General features: G+C 48.4%; 1 protein-coding gene across 9 annotated transcripts in view; it reads left to right on the top strand.

Annotated features, from left to right (window-relative positions):
- ZC3H18 (zinc finger CCCH-type containing 18) overlaps positions 1 to 24,173 on the top strand; it is a 67,544-nt gene that overhangs the window by 35,859 nt on the left and 7,512 nt on the right. For 3 of the 9 annotated variants that reach the window (XM_075939891.1, XM_075939894.1, XM_075939892.1), the window contains exons 10-16: positions 11,314 to 11,514; positions 12,634 to 12,759; positions 15,602 to 15,703; positions 17,800 to 17,964; positions 19,561 to 19,713; positions 22,127 to 22,281; positions 23,045 to 23,235. In XM_075939891.1, the coding sequence (XP_075796006.1) occupies positions 11,314 to 11,514; positions 12,634 to 12,759; positions 15,602 to 15,703; positions 17,800 to 17,964; positions 19,561 to 19,713; positions 22,127 to 22,281; positions 23,045 to 23,235 (1,093 nt within the window). The remainder of the gene's footprint in view (positions 1 to 11,313; positions 11,515 to 12,633; positions 12,760 to 15,601; positions 15,704 to 17,799; positions 17,965 to 19,560; positions 19,714 to 22,126; positions 22,282 to 23,044; positions 23,236 to 24,173) is intronic. The other 6 variants (XM_075939896.1, XM_075939895.1, XM_075939898.1 and 3 more) reach the window with 5 other exon arrangements.

The raw sequence follows: 24,173 nt of genomic DNA, 5'->3' as shown, positions 1-24,173 counted from the left end.
AGACCAAAGGTCCATCTAGCCCAGTATCCTGTCTACCGACAGTGGCCAACACCAGGTGCCCCGGAGAGGGTGGACCGAAGACAATGATCAAGCGATTTGTCTCCTGCCATCCCTCTCCAGCCTCTGACAGACAGAGGCCAAGGACACCATTTTATCCCCTGGCTAATAGCCTTTTATGGACCTAACCTCCATGAAATTATCTAGCTTCTCTTTAAACTCTATTATAGTCCTAGCCTTCACAGCCTCCTCTGGCAAGGAGTTCCACAGGTTGACTACGCGCTGTGTGAAGAAAAACTTTCTTTTATTAGTTTTAAACCTGCTCCCCATTAATTTCATTTGGTGTCCTCTAGTTCTTCTATTTAGGGAACTAATAAATAACTTTTCTTTATCGGCCCTCTCCACAGCATAGTATTTCCGGAAAAGCGGCTGATTTCTTACAGTAGGTCGTCAGTGCTTTTCTGGAAATTCAAGGGGCCAGTGTAGACAGCTGGCAAGTTATTCCGGAAAAGCGGCTGATTTTCCGGAATAAGTGGCCAGTGTAGACACAGCCATCCAGTGTTAAAATAGTTCTTTCACCTTTCCACACTCAACTTCTATGGCTTTGATTTCCAGCCACTGGTCTATCTTAGATCTTTGTCTGCCAGACTGAAGAGCCTGTTCTTAAATATTTTTCCCCTGATAGGTGCTTGTAGACTGTCAACAAGTCAGCCCTTCACCTAAATAAAAAGACTTAAGGAGCTCAGTCACTAAAAGGCGGGCTTTCCAATCCTTTAACCATTCTCGTGGTTTCGCTCTGAATCCTCTCAAGTTTATCAACATCCTTCTTGAACTGCGGGCACCCGAACGGACCACAGTATTCTAGCAGCGGTTGCAGCGGTGTAAATACAGGGGTAAAATAACCTCTCTACTTTTTCACGCAATTCCTCTTTTTACTCTGTCAAGAATTGCCATAGCCTTTTTGGCCACAAAGTCATCCCCTCCCCAATCTTTATCGGTCACTGCTTCCCAGAGCAGTGTCTCCATCCTGTAAGCATGGCCTGTGGTCTTTGTTCCCAGATGGATGCATTTATGTTTAACTGTATTAAAACACAGACTGTTTGCTTGAGCCCATCTCACCAAGCAATTCAGATCACCCAGCACCAGTGACCTGTCCTTTTCACAGTTTACCGGTCCTCCAGTTTTGATCGCCTGTCAACTTGAGCAGTGATGATTGTGTTTTCTGCCACTGTCATTAATACAAATGGTAAGCACCATAGAACCAAGAACCAGTCTTTTGGGACACCGCTAAAAATACCTGTTCAGTAATGATTCCCCGTTTACAGTTTCATTTTGAGACTGATTGGTTGGTCAGCTTTTAATTCATGCAACGTGGGCCCTGTTAATTTGTGTGTATTTCGTTAAGATGCCATCCATTACCAAATCTAGTGCCTTACAGGAGAATCAGCATTATTATCTTTATCAACCAAACTTGTCTGAAAACAAAAATGAAATTACTTTGACAGAATCTGTTTTCTGTATCTCATGTTGACTGGCATTAATTATGTTGCCCTTTACCTATTAATTGTGTCCTATCTCCATCTCTTTCCTTGGATCAATATTATGCTGCCAACCCTATAATTACATAGGTCATCCCATTTACGCTTTTTAAATATTAGCACGTTATTTTCTGTGAGTCTTCCATACTTCCCCCCGTTCCAGGCTTATTGAAAATCAACTCAGTCCAGTGAGTTCCTTAGCCAGCTTTTTTAAAACTCTTGGCTAAAAGTTATCTGTATCTGCCGATTTTCAGTTGTCTGACTTTTGTAGCTGTTATTTAACATCCTCCTAAAATACTAGTGAACTTGAAAGTATGTCGTCTTCTGATGTGACACTCCCGTTTTTCCCAAATACAGAGCAAAAATAAACTTCAACAACAAATAGTCTGGTAGCACTTTAAAGACTAACACAGCATGTAGATGGTATCATGAGCTTTCGTGGGCACAGCCATGATCCCATCTACATGTTTTGTTAGTCTTTAAAGTGCTACCAGACTATTGGTTGTTGTTTAAGTTTATCCTGTAGACTAACTCGACTACCCCTCTGAAGCTTTAGAGCAAAAATAGTTATTTAACTTTTTTGCATTATGATGATTCTGCTGTTTCCATCTAATGACCCATTACCATTGTCAGGGATACTTTTTGTACCTCATATCTTAAAAAACAAAAAAACCCTAATTGTCCTTGATTCTGCTGGCCATAGATTTCTCTTGGTGTCCTTTTTCAATGTTCTCAGTGGTTCAGGGCCAAAAATTCAGTCGTCCCTCCAGCGTCCATTTCTCCCCTCCCCCTCCCCCCCCCAAAAAAATCCCCAATAGTTTTTTCAGTATTTCCCCCAAAATACAAATGTGTTTGCACATTTATGGAAATCTTGAGCTCGTTTGTGAGGCAAGATGAAAAGAGCTAGCAGTGTGATGGTTGCTGTCTGTGGTTGGTGCGTTAGAGAATAGTACAGCTTGCTGCGTTTAGAACCAGCCAGTGCAGTTGCATCTGGTCAGCCACAGATTGCAAACTGGAAAGTGTTAGAACAGGGCTGATCCCGGAAGGGAGTGGTTCAGAACAAGGCAATGCAAATTGAGTGTGATTCACGGCTGCGAGACCTAGGCCACTGCAACTAGTCAGAGCTGGCAGTGAGCTAAAAGGGTTCTGAATTTTCAGTGCTGCTCAATCAATGGCACATTTCCTAGTAGGTCTGGACTAGGAATGTGAACCCAGTGAGCATCACTCTTCACGGTTAACCGTTAGCCGGAAGCAGCCCTCTGCCCATGGCAAGCCTGCGCGGGCTAGGCGTCGGCAGCCTTACATTGGAAGAGGGAGGGGTGGTGATGGTAGGGAAGCTTCCGGCTCCAAGCTTGGACCTGTCTGGGATGACTAGATGGTGCTTGGTGCTGCTGTGAGGGCAGGGGACTGGATTCAATGACTTCTCTTGGTCCCTTCCAGTTCTAGTATTCTGTGATTCTATGGATTTCAGCACCAGGTGGCATGGTCACCTGTCTTATAGGACCAATCATAATCCAGGCTCATAGGGAAAACAAGAATAGTCACAGATGCCTTGAGCAAGTTCCTTAAGTACCACTAATGACTTTCACTGGAAGAGCTAGAATAATCAACAAGTTTATACTTCATATTTCTAACTTCACATACAAGCAAGAAACATGGACACAAATAGAATATAGGCATTCAAGCTCTTGCCCCATTTTGCATAAAACATGACTTAGTTGCACACATTCGTATTCAAAAGCACATTTCCATACAAATAATGTGGCACAGTATCACTAATGTTGATGGGATTAGTCCCATTACAGACCCCTGGGAGACACCACTAGTTCATTGTGAAAACTATTTATTCCTAGCCTTTGTTTCCTATCTTTTAACTAGTTATCAGTCCATGAGAGGATCTTCCCTCTTATCCCATGACAGCTTACTTTGCTTAAGATCCTTTGGTGAAAGACCTTGTCAAAGGCTCTCTGGAGATCTAAGTATTCTAAATCTACTGGATCCCCCTTGCCCATATGCTTGTTGACACCCTCAAAGAACTTTAGTAGATTGGTGAGGTATGGTTTCCCATTACAGAAACCATGTTAACTTCCCCCCCCTCAACAAATTATGTTCATCTATATGTCTGAGAATTCTGTTCTTTACTGTAGTTTCAGCCAGTTTGCCCTGTACTGAGTTTAGATTTACCAGCCTGTAATTGCCAGGATCACTCTATCCTCCAGTCATTTGGTACCAAAACTGATTTAAAGGATGGGTTATAAACCACCGTTAGTAACTCTGCAGTTTCGCATTTGTCCTTCAGAACTCTTGAGTGAATACCATCTGGTCCTGGTGACTTACTGTTGTTTAGTTTATCAATTTGAGTAGTTGATAAGTACTGATTTGTTCCAAAACCACCTTAAATGACACTTCAATCTGGAATAGTTCCTCAAATTTGTTGCCTAAAAAGAATTATTCAGGTTTGGGAATCTCCCTAACATCCTCAGGCATGAAGACCAATGCAAAGAATTTAATTTCTCTGCAATTACCTTATTGTCCTTGAGTGCTCCTTTTGCATCTCAATCATCCAGTATTTAGCAGGCTTCCTGCTTCTGATGTACTTAAAAAAATTTGCTATTACTTTGAGTTTTTGGCCAGCTGTTCTTCAAATTCTTTTTTGGCCTCCCTAATTATGTTTTTACATGTCAATTGCCAAAATGCTCCTTTCTATTTTTCTCACTGGGATTAACTTCCACTTTTTAAACTATGCTTTTTTTGTGTCTCTCTGCTTCTTTTACTTTGTTTAGTCATGTCAGTACTTTTTGGTTCTCTTACTGTTTTTTTTAATTTGGAGTACACATTTAAGTTGAGCCTCTATTATAAGGTCTTAAAGTTTGCATGCAGCTTGCTGGGATTTCATTTTGGCGCACTGTGCCTTTTTACTTTCTGTTCAGCTAATGCTCTCATATTTGTGTAATCTAAAATGAAAAATCACAGAGTTGGGCTGCTGTGGTGTCTTCCCCACCACAGGGAAGTTAAATCTAATTATAGCAACTGTTTTGAAGTGGTCTAGCTATATTCACCTCTTGGACCAGATCCTGTGTTCCACTTAAGACTAAATCAAGACCTCTCCTTTTGTGGGGTCTAAGACAAGCTGCTCCAAGCAGTCCTTTAAAAGCACTGTAGCTTTTGTTAAAATTTAGCATCCTTGTAGAGACTTCCTACTTGTGCAGGCTTGCTTACCACTTTCACAATATAACAGGAACATTTTTGGGACCATAAGCTGGGATCAGCCAAGTGTGTTTGTGTGATTTGAATGTGGACCTAAGGAAGTTGATTCTTCTCTCAGCAGCCGTTCAAAGGTGAAATTACTAGAAAGAATGTGGCCTGCACTTATAACATTATTGTAAAGAATGAGACAGAGTGTCCAGACACTTTCACTTGTACTCCCACCACAGAGAAGGCCGTGGCTTTCCAGTGTCAAATACCCCACCCGCAAGACAAGTTCCATTTCCTAGATCTATTCAAACTGGTCTCGGTGATAGATTCAGCTGCTGCAGAAGGCAATCATGTGTCTCATTGCATTGTAAAGTTTGTCCTTTGTGATTTTGAAGAAAATGTTCCAAACATGATGGACTTAGTTCTGTATTGGCCTGAAATGCTCAAGAGATGCAAAGTGTCCCCATCCATTTCATTGCCAGTTATAACTGATAGCACTGCCAGGGCCATGCACACCTGTTCCCAGGCTGGGTCATTGCACATGCAAATCACAAAATTATTCATCCTTAATCTCCTATATCATAATGAGAGCCTTAAAAATCTGGTAATGTACACTGAAGCTCTCTGTGTGTTTGCTTTTAAGTTATTAAACCTTGATGACTGTTCAGACCTTTCCAAACTTTCCTTGTTTTATTTTATTTTATTTTATTTTTAATTTCCTGCTGTAAAATTCCATTGTACTTGGCTGGAAAGCATATGCTGTCGTCAGTGCCACTTCAAAAGTTTATCTTCCTCCTATGAAAGAAACGGTTTCAAATACTAAAGATGGACTTTCCACTTTCAAAACCGAAATTGTAGCTACGCTTCAGAACAATAACCCTGAAGCTGTGTTGATAAGACACCTGGTAGACTGATGTCATGCATGGGGGAAGGGAAGGAAGCACTTTCCCTGAGGTTATTTTCCTCCTTGTTGATTAATTTGCATAAATAATTGGGAAAGGAGAATGGCGGCATGACGTCAGACCCCCCCCCCCCCCTCCCCCACCCTCACCTCTTTTTAGTTTCCTCATTGAATTAAATGACATGCTTCGCATGAATTGTTGGACAGCTACTGAGTTAGCTGGATGCAGTAGTGATCTGTAGTAAGACATAGTCAGCTTTATTCCTTGTTCTCTCCACCTCAGCAGTTTCCTTGATCACCACAATTTGAAATTCACAATGAATGTCTTTGCCATTTCCTACAGCTAACATCGACTTGCTTTCAGGGGTAAATCGAAATTGGGGATGGGAAAGGCCTATTAAGCCTTCGGGTTCTAGTCATCCCCCAGGCAATGCAGGACAATTCCATATTGTTAGTTAACGATCTGAATGCATTTAGGAAGTGAACTACAAACAAGTGCCTCTGACTGCTACTTAGATTCACAAATGCACCAGAAAAGCAATGATAAACCTGAGAGATGTCAGTGATACACTCATCCTCTGGACACACCACCTCAACTCCCTCATAGATTTCCATCACTGCTTTAGTAACCCTCACTCCTCCATTCAGCTCTCTGGAACAGTCACACCAGCATCAACTTCCTGAACACCATGATCAGCTTTAGCAATGGAATGCTACAGACAGCTGTATACGAGAAACCCAGGGATTACCACATCTGCTTTCACAGATCCAGGAACCACCCTAAACACATCAAGAAGCCAGGCACTCAGCTATCCCAGAACATGTTCCAAGGAGAAAGTCCAGGATATACATCTTAAAAACCACCTTCAAACAGGGGCACTCCACCAGAGACATAGATTGCATCCTGGAAGAGGCCATCCATATACCCCAAGAGACTGTGTTTCAATATAGAAATAAAAAAACCCTTTTCCGCTGTAGTCCCCTAGCTGCGACCTACCCTCACGCATACCTGCCTCCTGCCACCTAGGCTGGATGGAGACAGCCTCCTGAGCAAATCCTTTCCTAAGCCCCTCTTTCAGCCTTCAGTCTAGCTCCCAACTCTCCAAGCTCATCAGCGCAGGTACGCTCCCCACTGTGATCAGAACACATCAGCTCCGAGCACCACCCCACCCCGCCAGAACAACAAATGCTAAACGTGCAGCCATCTTGCCACTGCTACAATGATCGGCACCCCCCACACAACACACCTTTCCACATCTGTGGGTCCTACGCTTACCTGTCACGTGGCGCACTTCATCCACTGCACTACATACCCCAGTAGTAACCATGTGAGTGAAACCAGACACTCTCTATACCCTTGAATGAACTCCTACTGAAATATGAGAGAAGACACAAACACCGTATCACCCCGAGGCTTGGTGTACACTGCCAACTTATGTCCATGTCCATCGGCATGGAAAAGCCACAGAGAACGCCTCCTGTTGGCATAGGTAGCACCTTCACTAAGCGCCACAGGGGTGCAGCTGCGCCCCTGAAGCACAGTCCATGTAGATGAGCCCTGAATGACGGGTTGGAATGTAGAGCAGGCCCAAGACCTGCAGAGGAGCTGTGTGTAAGCTTGAAAGCTTCTCACAAGCCAGAGTTGGGGCACAGCCAAAGAGATTCCTTCCCTCACCTTCTCTGACGTAGGGTCACCTGTTTTCAGGCCTCGTCTCCCTCGGCAGTTGTACTGTTTTAACTCAGTCCGTTTAGAAATGGATTTAGTTAAATCAGACCAGACCTGCTCCCCTTAGCCCGGACACTCTCACTTTGACTGGAGTGCCGGGTATCAACGTACCCGACGTCAGTTCCTTGCTGGCCAAGACCAGAGGGTCCTTCTAGTATGTATGTTGAGGCTTCCCCCAGCTGCTCTTTTCCTTAGAAACATCCCATTTCACGTGAAGTAGAAAATTGGGGCCCTTGCTACTTGAGGTGACTCAGGATTTTCAGGACGCTTTTTTGCAAAGAAGAGTATGTCCTGGCCAAACTTCCAGTTGTGGTGAATTATGTTCTGGCCCCTTCATAAGCCCCTGCCGGATCCGCTGGCTGTGTGCTGCTAAACAACTACTGCCTTAGTTGTAGCTTCGCTCTGGTAGGGGGTGAAGAGTCTTCGGGGGGGCTGACTAGGGATGTAATCAGTTAACTGGTTAAACATTGTTTAACTGATTAACCATTTAAACTGGGCCTGGTTGGAGCAGTACCCCCGCCATGGCTAGGCGCCAGCCCCTGCTGGTTAACCATACACCGGTGAGCATCACCCAGTAAGGGTGATACTTACCAGTTAACCATTCGCAGCCCTTGCCCGCACACTCTCTGGCACCCCAGCAGCGATTTTAAAGGCCCTCGAGCTCCAGCCATCACTACTCTTGCAGTAGCAGCAGCAGTGGCGGGGAGCCCCGAGCCCTTTTGAATCACCTCCCCCCAGTAGCAGGCATGGGCTCTTTGGATTGTGTATGAATAAGCCCTGTTTTGTTACGTGCTGCAAACCGAGCGATGCTATGGAGGGGCTGCGTTCAGATCCATGTCAGTGCAACTGAAGGACAGTCTCCTTTCCAGGAGCTTTTCTTTTTGAAGAGGGCTCATGTGAAGGAATCCATACATTGGTGGTTATGGCTTAGTGAGGGCTCTGAGCGATCCTCTGTTGTCTGCCGCCCTCTCCGCTGCAGCAGTGCAGCAGGACAGATCATTAGTTGGTAGCACAAGGATTTCTCAGAAGAGTGGGACAGACCTCTGAGTCGGGGAATTCCTTCCGTAGAGAAACAGAAGGGTTGTCCTGCTGAATGCCTCAGAAGTGAGTCCCTTACTGGCCCCATGTACAGGGTATACGTATCGTTCTAGTACACAGAGCACCCTGTGTGGTAGGAGTTACTAGCAGAGCGCGTGGTCATGGTTCATGCTACTTTATTGCGAGCAGACTGGGAGTTCCCCAGCAGTCCTGAGGTAAACAGGTTGAAGTTTAATAAGGACAAATGCAAAATACTCCACTTAGGAAGAAACTAGGATTGCCAGGTGGTTTCAACAGAAATACTTAACTTAACGTTACATCACCATCTATATTACAGCTTAGTTAGAAAATACTGGACATTTCTATTTTCTCAATTTGTTTCCCAAACAGAAAGCTCAAATACTGGACTGTCCGTTTCAAAACCGGACACCGGGCAACCCTAGAAGGAACAGTCAGTTGCACACATACAGAATGGGAAGGGGCTGTCCAGGAAGGAGTCCTGCAGAAAAGGATCTAGGGGTCATAGTGGCCACGTGTTAATAGTGTGACATTGTTGCAAAAAAAGCAAACCTGATTCTGGGCTGCGTTCACACAGTGAGTGTTGTGAGCAAGACACGAGAAGTCATTCTTCCGCTCTACTCTGCTCTGGTTAGGCCTCAGTTGGAGTATTGTGTCCAGTTGTGGGCACCACATTTCAAGAAAGATGTGGAGAAACTGGAAAAGGTCCAGAGAAGAGGACCTTTGATGAAAGGTTTAGAGAACATGAGCTGTGAGGCAAGGCTGAAGGAATTGGGCTTGTTTAGTTTGGAAAGGAGACTGAGAAGGGACATGATAGAGGTTTTCAGGTATCTAAAAGGGTGTCATAAGGAGGAGGGAGAAAAATTGTTCTTCTTGGCCTCTGAGGATAGGACAAGGAGCAATGGGCTTAAACTGCAGCAAGGGAGGTTTAGGTTGGACATTAGGAGAAAGTTCCTAACTATCAGGGTGGTTAAACACTGGAATAAATTGCCCAGGGAGGTTGTGGAATCTCCATCACTGGAGATATGTAAGAGCTGATTAGACAGACACCTGTCAGGGATGGTCTAGATGGTGCTTGGTCCTGCCGTGAAGGCTGGGGACTGGACTAGATGGCCTCTCAAGGTCCCTTCCACTTCTAGTGTTCTATGATTCTGAGTAAGGTATTGCTGCCCTACAAGAGACTTGGAGCTTAGATCAAATATGCCTAAAATCCCATTCAAGCTCCCCTGTTTTTGACTGCTTTCACTCCCCTAGAGTGCTTCCCTGCTGGGCCCAGTTTTCCTCCCTTCACATGCCAGCAGCAGCCTGAGATGAGTCAGCAAGCCCCTTTCTTGAAGCAACTAAGCGCCGGCTTCTCTTCAGTCTCTTTGCTGCCTGCCTGTTAACACCACCAGGGAACACATGGCATCTTGCCTGTGTGTAAATCCAAATGAGACCACCGCAGGGTAGGACGCATGGGTTGCCAGCCTCCATAACGGGCACGGCTCTCCTCTGAAGAGAGGCTGTGAGCTGTTGAATGAGCATGGGCCAATGTAGGACTGAGAAACAGGAATGTCCAGGGGCTGGTAAGAATTTCTGTAGCTGCTAGCATAGTTTGAATGCTGGCTGTCAGCTATCACTGCGGGCCCAGAGCCAGGGTTGATTAATGGGAGAGAGCTGAACCAGTTTGTCAGGTGCTGCTGTATATTGAGTAAGCAGGTAGTACTTGAGGAAAGACTAAATATGGGAATGCCCTCACAGGAACATCAATTTCCCCTGGGTATTAGCCTAGTTGCCTGCTCACTGCTGAGTCAATAATGGAAGCGTGTACAGAAACCAGGCTTTCTGTGGTGAGTATTTTATTCCCCAGACAAAAGTCCTCTCCAGGAAGCATCAGCGGGGAGAAAGCGCTGTGTTGCGCTAGGCAATAGGCATATGCTGTTGGGTTTGCTTTCTTGGGCTTCCTGGGGCCAGGATTGTGTAGCATGAAGCAGAGCCTGGGGCCAGTGTCTTCGTGCTTTGGGAACTCTGCGGGCAGCTTGTCTTTCACTTGCGAGCAGAGGTTGGGAGGGTGAAACCCACTTGAGAACTTTTGTAATGGTGGCACGTTGGGCTCTGCGATGTAGCCAGACCTGGGCAGTTTAAAATACGATGCTCAGTAGACTAAATTCAGTTACAAAGTGGCAGATGGTACAGTGGAGAGAACGCACAACCAGCCTTACCTTGCTACCTTCCCAAGCCGCGTGGGAGACAACTGGGCCAACAGACTTCCTGTGTGACAAGTCACTTCGCAATTAGATACCTGCGGCCGGCCCAGGCCAGCTGACTCAGGCTGCGGGACTGTTGATTGCAGTGTAGACAGTGCGCTTGGGCTCCCTGCCTGGAGCCCACATGTCTACACAGCAATTAAACACCCTGAGCCCTGTCAGCCTGTGTCAGCTGGCATGGGCCAGCCCCATGGTTTTAATTGCAGCGTAGGTGGTTCCTTGAAGGCTAATGCTTCCTTTCTCCTTGGCTTGACTTTGACTAAGCTCTTTGGGGCAAAGACTGACTCATAATATACCTACAGAATGGCCCCTCCATCCCTAACAGCACTAGCCCCGGCTATCAGACAAACAGGCTCTGCATTGGTCAGCCAAGTTTCAGCAATATATGCAGAGTGTCATGGTCAGATGCTCAGATAAGCCTATGGATGCAATATGGAAACTGAGGTGAAGTCCTGGTTTATCGTCACCTCCACCACTCTCCTTGTATCAAATAGCACAGACCCGAGCGGCACTGGAAACGGTCAGTGATGCTCAGTGAAGGGATGCTGCTCTGTATACCTGTCCTAAAGGAGCCGTGCTGTGTGTAATTGCTGTACAAAAATCCCGCTGGCCGTGGGGGAGAGGCCCAGGCAGTTAAACACGTGTATTTTCCAGCCGTCAGCCTGAGCCACCAAAGAAGGAGAAGGAGACAGCTACGACCCCCAGCTCTCAGTCCAAGAGAGCAGACGAATGGAAGGACCCCTGGCGCCGATCCAAGTCGCCTAAGAAGAAGCTTGGGGCATCTGCCTCTCCCAGCCGCGCACGCCGACGCCGGAAAACCTCTGCCTCTTCGGCGTCAGCCTCTGGCTCTTCTAGGTAAATGGAAGCAGGGAGGACGGAGGGAGAGCTAATTGCTGAGCCTCTCTTGGATGTGGTGACTTGTCCGGATTAGCAGCCACTTCAACGGGCATGTGCAAGTCTCGGTGGCCTTTTGGAGCACAACTTACTGCTCCCGTGTAGCATTCCTAGAACTGGAGCAGTAGGAATGGCGTTCAAGCAGGTGATTGCAGCAGGAAAGGAGTGGCTTGGATCATTAGTATAAACCGGAGGGGGGGGGGGGCGCGCCTCGGTTTACTAAGGGTTGCGGCACTGAACTGCCATGGGGAGCAAGGGAAGGGAAGCCCTCCAAACAGCCGCTGTAGCTAGTGGACTACCCCAAGAAATTAAAACTTGAGGGAGGTTCATCTGGCTGTAATCAGTACTGGGGGGAGGGGACCCAGATAAATCAGGTCTAGCTCACGCCTGGGGTAGCAGCAGGAAGGGGACTCTAGGACGGGATGTGCTTTCACTGGTGAAGGAGAGTCTGGTAACAGCAGGGAGCATGGAGACTGGAGCTCAGGAACAGGGTCGAACAGCGCCGTAGAGGACAGAACACCCCAGTGGAAGGCAGGTATTGAATCAGGGAGCGTTTGAGGCACAGGTCTGGAGCCTGTCACCCTTTAAAGACTTGAATTTCGGGTTCTCCCCCACAAAAGGATTTCCAGCACCCGTGAGATGCACAGAACATGCCAAACTGACAGGGGTTGGGTCTGTAACAGGTGTAAAACGCTGGTAAGAGAAATCCTGACCTTTTTTCTTAAGAACTGCTGCATTCTCTGGATTTCTCCCCCATTCTGATCTGCAGTGGGCAGGCCGTCTTGGCCCAGCAAGGAACAAGCAGCTGGTGACAGGGTTAAACATCATATATAGAGCTAGATTCTGGGATGGATAGTCAGCCTGCTCCAGGTGGCTGGGGAGGTGGTGGCAGCAAGAGATCTTTTTCCTTTGAAGGAGGAAATGGGGGAGAGGGGTGCAAGGAGAGAAAATGTAGGTGGGTCGTGAAGATGGGATGGGGGTTGGGAATGTGAATGATTTTCATGGGAGTCCCTAATACTAAGCCCTGAAAATGAGAACGTTGTGCTCCCCACTATGAGTTGTTCAATCTTTTTCTTCCAGGTCGTCTTCTCGCTCATCGTCCTATTCTGGTTCTGGTTCTTCACGGTCTCGTTCCAGATCCTCTTCCTACAGCTCCTACTCTAGTCACTCTTCCAGACACAGTTCTTTCTCAGGCAGCAGATCCAGGTACTGTTCCTCTGCAGCTGTTGTGTTAGAAGACAATCTTCTACTCAGCAAAGTAGTTCGGCAGGGTGCTTCATTTTAAGATAGTTTTTGGGTTACTCTAATAACTAAAAGCAGATACAAAACCAGTGTTGGGAACAAAAATAGTCAAGCCAGTGCTGATCTTCAACAGCAAGAACAGCATATAAAAGTAGTTACTGGGAACTAAAACACTGCAATAATTCCAGACCACGTGCTGCCTCTATTTCAAAACAGTGTTTCATAGTCTCTCACCAAATAGCGCCAGTCAGTGGACGGGTCTGGGGTTTTCTCTGTGGAAGCTGTCGTTTATTGCTGCTTTCCCGTTGATACTTTCAGTACCTCTCATTCATACATGTGAGGTCCGAAAGAATCACTTTCACTGTTCAAAAGAACTGGAAATGAAAGCCTTACAAAGATGTTAACTAGATTTTTAAGGTTAGTTGGTTTTGTTATTACTTCTATCACTTGAGGGTTGATTTAACAGCCATAAACCAACTCTTAAAATATTTCCCTCCATTTTGTTTAAATAGAGAAGCTGAGTTATTCCTACTCTGCGTCACATAAGGGTTATTTTAATTGTTTTAGTATTTAATGTTTAAAATTCTGCCTCTTCTGAACTGCTTATCAGATAGTCGACACGCTAGTTGACTAGTCACTTCCCCCCTTCCCGCTGCCTCAATCAGAAAGAGGGGGCGCTTCAAAGCTGCCACTTTGAAACGCCACAGGGAGCACAAGGCCAGCAGGGGACTGCTGGCAAATTGCATCGACTATTCTATTAGCCAATTCAGCTGAATTTAACGTCCCTAGATTGTGAAATACTTTGAGGCTGTGTCTAGACTACACAGTTCTTCTGGAAAAAGATATGTCAATTGTGAACCGCAATTGACATATCTTTTTCCACTTCTTTTTTCGGAAAAGGCCTTTCTGACATTTGGCCCTTCTACACTGGGCCACATGTCAGGGAAAAAACCTTTTTTGGAACATCCCTTTTTTCTCATAAAACGAGGTTTACGGGGATACCAAAAAAACGCATCTGCTCTTCCGAAAAAAAATTGGAAGAGCAGACGCATTCCTTGGATGTGGCAGAGTTTTTCTGGGATACCAAAGGTATCCCAGAAAAACTCTGCCATCTAGACGTACCCCGAGATCTACTGATGAAGCATGCTATATCGTGTAGTATTATTCATCTTTTCCATCCTACGCTGCAATTTCCCTTTGAGGAGAAGGATCTCATTTCTTGACAGGAGCCAGCCTGTGAAACTGTCTTAAAGATGGTTTGCTATTTTGAAATGACACTTTTCCACCATAGTGCTGGTAGAATTCCAGTGTGTTTATTGCTTTGCCTAAACTGAGTGAGTCTCACAATAGTTTCCCTGAATCAGGATGAAAATAGGAGGAAGACTTGCTCCTGGCCTGGGCACCTTGTTAGGGTTGAAATCCTCAGCATGGACCAAATGAAAACAGACGTGTGCAGAATTTCATTTGAGCTTCTTCTGCCAATGGAGGAGTTGCTCTAGAGATGCAAGTGCTTATAGGAGAACTGGAGGCAACGGAAATTAGCTTCTCACTTTGTCCTCCCCTGACCTCCACCTTCTCTTTGTTGCAAAACACTGCCTTCCCGTACAGCACCAGTCAATCTGACCTGTTTAACGTGGGCTACTGCTCCTGTCAGAGAAAATGAGGAAACTCCCAACTACCTTTCCAAGATTATTCTTTATCTGATGGAAAAGTTGTGCAAACAAACCAGTCTTCTGGTCCTGGGAGGTGTTGGACTACAAAAGACTTCAATCCTGGTAGTAAGGTGACTCATCTATCAGTTGAGATTGTCAGTTCTAGCACCACTTGGTACTGGTGGGTCACTTGACTGCGTCTCTGCCAGTCCAGGAAATAATTTCTGCACTTGGCTCTTTCAGCTTTCACGTGCTCTGCTTGATGGTTGCCCGAGCATTTCAGGAAATTACAGGTGCATGATCTCTCCCAGATCTCTCCCAGTTTTTTTGTCACTTACTAGCTAAGTGACAGTGTTTCTGAGCCAGAGAATGTAGGAGACACAATTCTCTTCGTAAAAACCCATGCTGTGTAGCCGTCTGTAGTGAAGTGTGGAGCCAGGCATTAGTATGGAATAGCTGAGAACCAGTCACTGTCTGTCTAACATCCAGTTTTCCCTCCGAATTCCTCTCCCCCTTCCTGGAATCTAGAGCAGAGGGTAGGTATGAAACTGAGAGAGCAAGCTGAGTCCCACTAGAAGTAATCAGTGCAATACATCCACCTGCCCCAGGAAGGAAAGGTACAAATGAGACTAGGGTATTTCACACACTAGCGATGTAAGTGGCTAGTCAACTATCTGATAAGCAAAAGCTGTGGTGGGCGGAGAAGGGGATGCTGGGGGGAGCCGTCTTAAAAGCCCTTTCTCCCAGCTCCGTGGGAGGGGTCAGAGGAGCAGCGGCAGCGTGCCACCTTTGAAATGTACAAGACTTTTCCCCCCACAGGCTCTTGTGCATTTCAAAGCGGAAGCTTGGCATGGAACCCCGGGACCAGAGGGGGACTCGGTGTGTCACTTCTGCCTTTGAAATGGAGCAACAGCTGGGCAGGCTCTCACTACATTTTGAAGCGGAAGCGCCCGTATCGACTAATCAAATAGTTTGATGGACATTCCATTGACTATTTGATTAGTTGATTCGTCTAATTTTAACATCCCTACCATGCACCTGAAAGACCTGGAGAGCGCAAGTGAGGGGACCTTTTACAATCCCAGGGACTGAATCAGACACTAGAAACCTCTTCCTCCCAGTGCTAATCTTTTATTTATTTTTTAATTGTCCAGGTCGCGGTCCTTCTCCTCTTCCCCCTCTCCCTCCCCAACACCATCTCCGCACAAAGCGCCTGTGAAAGCAAAAGGAGAGCTTGCACCGCCTGCTGGAAAAGGGTAAGACTCTTGTCTCCTTGGAAGAGATGTTGCAGGAAAAGCCTCAAAGCTATAGTGTCACCTTGGCCCCTAGAGGATCCTGGGTGTGGTCTGAAAACGGTCAATACAGAATGTCACTTGCATGGCTTGACAGTGAGCGTTAAGTCTCTGATTAACTGCATTCTCTTAATTATCTCATTGAGTAGGGTTGCAACAATGGCAATCCCTTCATTGTGTTAATAGTTGTGGTTCACAGACTATGTGCCTGGGTGTATGTAAGTGTTACATGTGTACACACCGTAATTTGTAAATTGGGCGGGTACAGATATGAAATCTGAATGACACTCTTGTAGAAAGATTTCCGGAGATACAAAGCATGTGACTGGAGATATTGTGTATTACAAATAGCGTTAAACCAGTAAAAGAAATGTAGCTGTATAGAGTTATAGTATGTCTGTTTTGCAATGTTGGGTGTGATTGAACACAAGCACAATTGCTATGTAAACTTAAATATTTGTTTAGCAGCTTATGTCACCCCCCTCATGCTCTTTTTAATATGCCTGCATTTCCTATCTCATACACTTCTGCCACAAAATAGTACACGTGGAGAATGCTTCTCTGCTGTAGAGTGAGAGCGCTGTTTGTAAAGGGGACATAGAACATTTTCAGAAAGTTACAACTTGAAGGTCGTGCAGCCTGGTACGTGACTGTTTCAGCCCATTTCTAATTCAGTCTTTACTCACTGCCGTGAGCCCTCAACAGGCCTTCTGAGGCTGGGTGGAGTGATGCCTTTAGAGGTACTGTTCTGGTAATGTTGCATCTGCTGCTGAATAGCATGGCAACTCTCCAGCTGCCTCAAATGGCATGTTTTCTTTTACCTCTCAAACACCGCACATGTTTCACACCTGTGCTCTGCACAGTATAAAGTGTACCTGAAGTCCTGCATCCAGTTCACTGCAGAAAGGATGTGGACACATTGGAGAGGGTCCAGCGGAGGGCAACCAAAATGATTCGGGGGCTGGAGCACATGACCTAAGAGGAGAGGCTGAGAGATTTGGGTTTGTTTAGAAGAGAAGAGTGAGGGGGGATTTGAGAGCAGCCTTCAACTACCTGAAGGGGGTTCCAAAGAGGCTGGAGAGAGGCTGTTCTCAGTGGGGGCAGATGGCAGAATGAAGAGCATTGGGCTCAAGTTACAGTGGGGGAGGTCTAGGTTGGATATGAGGAAAAACTGTTTCCCTAGGCGGGTGGGGAAGCGCTGGGATGGGTTCCCTAGGGAGAAGGCGGAATCTCCATCCCTTTTAGTGAAGGCTGGGCTGATTGAGTGGGGATTGGTCCTGCTTTGGGCAGGGGGCTGGACTCGATGACTCCTGAGGTCTCTTCCAGCCCTAGAATTCTGGGGTTCTAAGAGAGCATATTGAATAGGTAGCAAAAGAGAGACGCTCACAACCTTTGCAGGCAGCCTGCCAGCTCCGACCCTGGTTCATAATGGGTGTAACATCACCCAGTGGCTCATCACGGTCCTGAAAAAGAGCACTGCTGGAATTGAGTTGAAGGGGACCCCTTTGCTGTTGAGTATAAAAGCATAAAGGCAATGCACAAGTATATTGGTTTTTGTGGGGCTTCACATGGTAAATTGCTAGAGGAAAGCCTTGGGTCGCCGTTTGGAAAGAGGCATGTACAAATGGATGCACGCCACCTTAGCAGGCAAGTGAATCTGTTGTTTGCACTTAAGTTAGTTGTCTGTGTGTCTCACTTTGAAGTCTGGCCCACGGTTTGTAAGCAGGCATGTGTTTCAGATACCCATGTATCATCCAAAACGAATTCCAAGGGGAACTGTAAACTGCTGGAGTAGGTTGTCACCATAATACTGGCTGTTTTTATAACAGCTGGTCTCTTTAAAAACCTTTCATATTAGAATGCAATAAACTCTCCTGGCGAAGGGGCTCTGTAGTGTCTGGGAAGGCTTCTGTGAGATGCAGTTTGCGTTTTCTTTTCCAAAAAACACAATAACAATAAGTGGATCGTGTTTTATTAGTGGAAATGTTGGGGAGTTGCGTTCCTTTGGAAAATCCCCGTGTTCTGTGCCCAGTGTGTGCAGTTCTGCATGAGAATATCAGATCTCCACTTGAACTTTGCAGGGAGAAGCCTGTGAAGAAAGTAACTGCCCTTCCAGTCCCACCGCCGTTGACTAAAGTTGCCACAGTTGCCCCAGAGCCAGCCAAACCAGCGGACAATAGAGAGGCCAGAAGGAAGGAACGTCAAACGAGAACGCCTCCCAGGAGGTAGGAGAACCTAGCTTTGATCACATGTACGAGTGGAAGAGCCGTGTAATTGCTAATGGAGGGACAAACCTGGAACTCGTTCTGACATAGAAATCTGTTCCTGTGGGTAGCAAGGGAATGGGAAGAGGAGCAGAAAGCATTAGTTGTGTGCAATTAAAAACACAAACAGGCTGATCTCTCGAGAGACCTATTAGGTGAGAACAGCAGGTGGAATCCTTGAATCGCACCAAAAGGAGATCATCGCGTTATACATTTTAGAGCAGCTGGCTAGTTAGTTCAGCCGTTGGGGAATCAAAGGACACTCGGGCCAGATCTATCCTACGGGGGAAGGTCAGCTTAAGGGGGAATGTCTGTTGCACCTTATAGACTAACAGATGCAACAGACGAAGTGGGTCTTTGCCCACAAAAGCTTATGCTCCAATACATCTGTTAGTCTGAATCTGCAAAAGCGACAAGGAGTCCTGTGGCACTTTGTAGACTAACACTGCTTCCCCTCTGAAGCTTAAGGTACACAATTCCAGCTATGTAAATAACGTAGCTGGAGTAGCTGGAGTCACCGTACGTTAAGCTGAACTTTGGCACCATTCCCACAGTGGGAGCTTGACAGAAGAAACATTCCTATCAACTTCCCTCGCTCTTCACAACCAAGAAGAGTACCAGCGTGGATGAGGGCGCCCTCAGTGTTCCATTTAGCAGGTCTTTACTAGACCCACTAAATCGGGCCTGACCTCAGTGCTACGTTGAATCCAAAGGTTCTTGCTCTATAATGAAGTCAAGGGAGGGAAGGACTTGATTCTGTGCCAACCCAGAAGAAAATGTGACTTCAAAAATGTGGGACTTCCCTAAGACCTAGCTTGACGTGTGTCCTTAAAGGGCAAACAATAGCTTTCCTAGGTCCTCGTGTTTAAAATAAATAAAATCAAGTCCTGTATCATCAGTTTGTTTTCCTTTCAGTCACAAGCTTCCTAGGTTCATTCCTAGCTTTGAATGCAGCTGGTCCTCTTGTCCCTTCCTAGTGACTAGAGAAGAGTACAGAAAAGTGGGTTATGGTTCCCTTATTGCCTGGGTGGGATACCGCAGTCCCCCGGCTTGCCTGGATCCGGCCCCTGAGTTTCAGGGCTCCCCCTCCCCAGCATTGAGGAACTGGTGCTGGTTCTGCAGCCCCCCCCCCCCCCCAATCTGCCCACCCCTGCAGGGCTGGAGCACTAGCTCCCTGCTGCAGGGAGGGGGAGCCCCAAACCTCGCAGGCTGGAGTCAGGCAAGTTGGGTCTGGATCAGACTGACAGGCTGTGCCTGGCTCTGAGAGGAGGTAGCTCCTGCAGCCCCTTCTGCCCAGATCCCCTCATTCCCAGCCAGCCTGCTCCTGCATCCACCTTCCCACCGAGACCCTGCTCTCCCACTCTGCTCCTGCGCCCTGCCTCCCGGCCACCCCCGGCCCGCTCCTGCGCCCTGCCTCCCGGCCACTCCTCCCATCTCCAGCCTTCTCCTGCATTGGAAACCTCTTGCTCACCACTGATCAAATGCACAAAAAAACCACCTCTGCTTGGCTGCTGAGTAGAGTCAGAGGAGAACAGTTTCTTTGAATCTCTGTTGCAGGCGGACTGTAAGCGGCAGCATCAGTGGCAGTGCCAGCAGCTATAGCGGCTCCAGTTCCCGATCTAGATCCTTGTCTCGGTCTCTCTCCAGATCTCATTCCCGATCAACGTCTGCCTCAGTTTCCCCCTCCCCATCCGGGTCCAGGAAATCCAGGTAAAGCATTGTGTTTTATACTTTATCATAAGGTCAGCAGGCTCAGGTTGTGTGACAGCATTGTACTGGACCGGTTGGAGAGTTTACATGGCAGGAAACCACCTTAGAAAAATTAAAACAGTTAACAGCCGCCATGTTGCCTATTCTAGAAAATAATGAAATTGTCAGTGTGCCCTGAATCATCCCACTTTCAGTGCGGCTTGGGGCTAGGGCCTCTTCTCTCCCTGTTTTCAAATCCTAACCGAGCATTTACGTAGCTGTTGTAAATAACAATTCCAGGGTGTTTATTTTTTGAAGACAGTAGGTATTTATATTCCAGCATGTGGCTATTCTAGACTTTCCCTAAACCTCACTGCTCAATTTCCTTACCATTGAAGCCTGGCACGTCGGCACAGCTTGGTCATAAAGCATCTCCGACGTCTGTCGAGGGGTGGTGTTTTGTGCTGGCAATAGCACAGGGAGTTGCAAGAACGGTTCCCATTGCATGTTTTGCCTAAGGCGCCGTTACGTTCTTTGAAGCAGATGGAGTGCTGTGTCGGTGAGCTCCCTCCGATGCCCAGTGACTAACAAATTCCGATAGTCCTGAAATGAGTCCCTGTCAAATGCATCTCCAGATAAACTTGTGAAGCCTTTTCGTACTCAAGAGTCCTGGGAGCAGCTGCCCTGGTTTTTCTATCTGAAGTTCGTAGGTCCTTGGCTAGTGTGATGGGTGTGGGATAGAAAGTGGTTTGAATCAGTCCGTTCGCAGCTTTGTACACTGCAGAGCCGCACTGATGCCCGGCTGCAGTTTCTCCCGGGAATGTACGCAGGTTTGGGAAATATTTGTCCGATTCACTAGGCCCTCCACAGGCTGAGACACGAGGGGTGAGTCTGCCTCTCCAGTGCTCTCTTTTTACCTCAACCTCTGCTCAAGCTTTATATCTAGGACTTCACTTGTCTACTTTTTCCGTTATTTCTTACACCATGCCAGGCGGTGAGCTTGCTTACACTACCGACACGGCCTGGATAGGGCGCGAGGGTAGATGGACGGTGCGGGCTGGTGTTCCTACTTAACCATAAACAAGCTGGCTTAATAGTTGCTACCATGCGGCTTTTCCCAGCAGTGTGCCAACTCCATGTGTGTCCCTGTCAGAGCACCAGGGCTGCTCAGACTTCCGGACCAAAGCACGTAGGAGTGGGGTGGCCAGCCCGTTACTGGCAAAGAACCAAAACAGTTGTACGTATAGCGCAAAGAGCCGGAGGGGGATGGAGTCAAGCAAAAAAACCCAAACAAACCACCCCTGCCGCGTTTGGTCGTCGAGCCAAAAAAATAAAAGGAAGCCCACCCCTAGGTTGTACAGCCAAAAAAAAAGACTGCTCCTTTAAGAAACGCAGTTAAAGGCTTTTTGGCCGCATCAGGCTCCCGCTGGCCGCCGCCATCTTAAAAATGCCATTTTGAAAGGGGAGCCGTCCGGCGCGACCGACCCCCCGTGAGCACCGGGAGGCATGGGCTGTTTTCAAGGCCGCGGAGCGGCTTCGCAAGCTGCACTTTCTGGGCAGGGGGGAGGATCTGCATGCAGCTCACGAGCCACGGGTTGGCCATGGCTGACGTAGGAGATAGTGACTGTCCTCAGCCCCAAACAGACTGCTGAGATGATTCTGTAGCCCCTGCCTCCCTTGGACATGAGAGTGTCCCTGGCTCACCACGTGGTCGTTCAGAGCTCCTCGCTTCGGCCGCACACGGCTGAGTGGTGAGCTTGTGATGTGCCCTCCCTGAATTTCCCTGCGACAGACCAAAGGTTTGGGATCCGGGAGTGGCTTATCCTGATCTGGTCCCAAGCCAAGTCTAAAGGCTGCATCTCCAAATACAGTCGTGGTTCTCCCGCCTGTTAACCGTGTGGAACGTGTCCTCGCTCATCAGCATCCGCCTTGTGGGCCTCCCTGCCCTCTGCCGTATCCCACCTTCCCCATCCCTGTGGGAACCTGGTGGCCTCTGGAACCCCTGGCATGGAGAAGTCACGTCTATTAGAGCTTCCTTGGTAATTAAGTATCAGGCAGCGTATATGATAGGGGGTAACTCTTGAGTTAAACCCCATCCCTGAAACATGTCGTCCGAGACTCACCCTAGTTCTTGCTTTATGGATGTCTGTGAAGTGATAGTCTGGAGTCCGAGTGTGTCTAATTGTGCACAGTGTTACATGGAAGGGTTTGGTGATCTTGCACCTAACACGCTTGGGATGGGTTGTGCCATGCCTGCCTGCGGAGATCATAGAATCAGCGTTGGAGGAGAGCTCGGATGCAGACACGCTTCTGGCCTGGAGTCCCACGGGCCTGTTCCGCTCGTGCAGCACAGGAGTTCGAGAAGGGGTGTGTGTGAATTCAGGTTGCCTGGCGGGGCTGGCAGGGGGTGTGAGAGTCTCTGTCTGCTTTCCAGGTCCCTGAGCGTGAGCAGCGTCTCCTCTGTCTCTAGTGCCTCCTCCAGTAGCAGTTCCATACGCAGTGCGGACTCTGAAGACATGTACGCCGACCTGGCCAGCCCCGTGTCCTCGGCCAGCTCCCGATCCCTGACCCCAGCCCAGCAAAAGAAAGGTAGGAAGCGCCCAGTTTGCGATTACTGGGATCCCGAGAATGAGGGGGTGGGGGTCTAGCTCTTCAGAGAGCTCACGGGGTGGCACAGGACGTCCCCACTGTCCGTCCAAGGTACTTTCCGAAAACCATGGCCGTATCGCAAGAGGACGTAACACAGGACGGTTTTCCCATGGCTGACTTCCGTTTGTGTAAATTGGTCTTTGTGTGTGTGTGACGGAAGAGCGGGGAACGGGAGGACGTGGAACGAACAGTTCCCACAAGCGTCAATGACGCTAGTGTGGTACCAGCGCATGCGGGGGTGACTTACCGCAGGGATGCCCTGCATGGAGGTCAGGTAGACAGCATGGAACCCGTGACGTGGAGGTAGATAGGGCCGTGGGGGGCAGCCGAGGTTTAACGTAGATGGGGGGAGTCCCAAGATGAATGCTGAGAGAAATGCACACTCCCCATCACGCTTCCATGGCCCATCTCCTTTGCACGCCCGCCCTCGGGAGCCAGCCTCTTCCTGGGGGATCATTATTTCCTCTCCCAGACACCCCATCTGCTCATTTGAGACCCTATTCCCACCTGATGCAAGAGCTGCCTGTTCCTCGCTTGCTAGTATGTTAAGTATTCTCCCCTGGGGGACGCTGGCTTCCTACCGGTTTGAATCTGGACCCGATTGGCTTTGCAGTCCCTGCCGCGCCTGCCTGCCTTTCCGCCTTTCTGGAAAAGGCAGGGCAGGGTTTATTGCGAGCAGCTGACAGTGGCTTTCTGGTTTCAGCAGGCAAGTCGAAAAAAGAAGACAGCGCTAAAGAGGAGAAACGGAAACGGGAGGCGCCTGCCCAGCCCCTGAAATCGACAAAACCCGTGCAAGCGAGTAAAGCGCAGCAACTTCTCCCGCCCCCACCTCCACAGCCGCAGCAGGCGGGCTTCAGTGCCCACAAAGAGATCAAATTGACGCTGCTGAATAAGGTGAGACGTGGGGCGAGAGCTCTCGAAGGGCAGGAAGGGGCCGGCTGCTGGTCCTCCGCAGGCCGGAGGAGAGTTGGCAGCCCTCGCGCCAGGGGAGCTCTGTGGCCGAGGTCTGCGGTTGCTTCTCAAGGGCTTGTGGAAAGCAGATCCTGCTGGGCAGTGGATGCTGCGTCTTAACTTCTGGCTGGGTCGGAAGCTTCCCTGGGGCACATTCCTCCTGCCCCATCGCCGGAGCGGCATTCTTTAGGCCTGTGGCCAGCTAGCTCCTTGGCCTGCGATCTCAGCGAGAGATCTCCTGAGCGAGGCAGGGTTACAGGTGGTGCCTTCCGCTGCAGGGTCTTCTGGCTCTGCCCGAGCCTGGCCAGCCTGCAGCCAAGTGGCTTGGGGTGCTGAGCCTGCCTTGGGAACGAGCCAGCCGGCTTCCGGGGAGCTCTGCAAACTGCCCCTGAAAGGGATTGGAGTGGGCCGGTGCTTGTGGCTGGAAATCCCAGCGGGCCATCCCTTGCGGAGGGGGGGAGAAGCTGGTGGCTCGTTGGGCACAGCTCTCCGAGCGAGTGCTGAGCCTGCTGCCCTGGCATGCCGCTAGCAGAGAAAGCGCTCCTAGCGGTGGCCGTCCTTGGGCCAAGCGTCCTGGCCACATGCGCCGGTCCCTGGCAAAGCAGGCAGCTTGCCCCAGAGGCCCGGATCACGTCGGTTGGCGTGGAGGTTTCCTGCTCTCCCAACTTCTCCCGCCTCGGCGGCAGGGAGCAGCGCCACCAGCTGTGATGGGAACCCGTCCGAGAGCTCGGAAAGCATGTCAAGCTCTTCTCCATGGAGGGCACAATAAACAGCTGCTGCAGCATCACACAGCGTGTGGTGGAACCCCCCTCCCTTGGGCTGGGCATGTCCGGGCCCTGCAGATTGTGTAAATACTCGTGCCCTCCCCCAGCCAAGAGAGA

The sequence above is a fragment of the Pelodiscus sinensis genome, chromosome 12 (genome assembly GCF_049634645.1).
Source record: "Pelodiscus sinensis isolate JC-2024 chromosome 12, ASM4963464v1, whole genome shotgun sequence".
NCBI classification, from domain to species: domain Eukaryota; kingdom Metazoa; phylum Chordata; order Testudines; family Trionychidae; genus Pelodiscus; species Pelodiscus sinensis.
The sequence above is the reverse complement of the archived record's forward strand: the minus strand, read 5'-3'. Positions and strand labels throughout refer to the sequence as shown.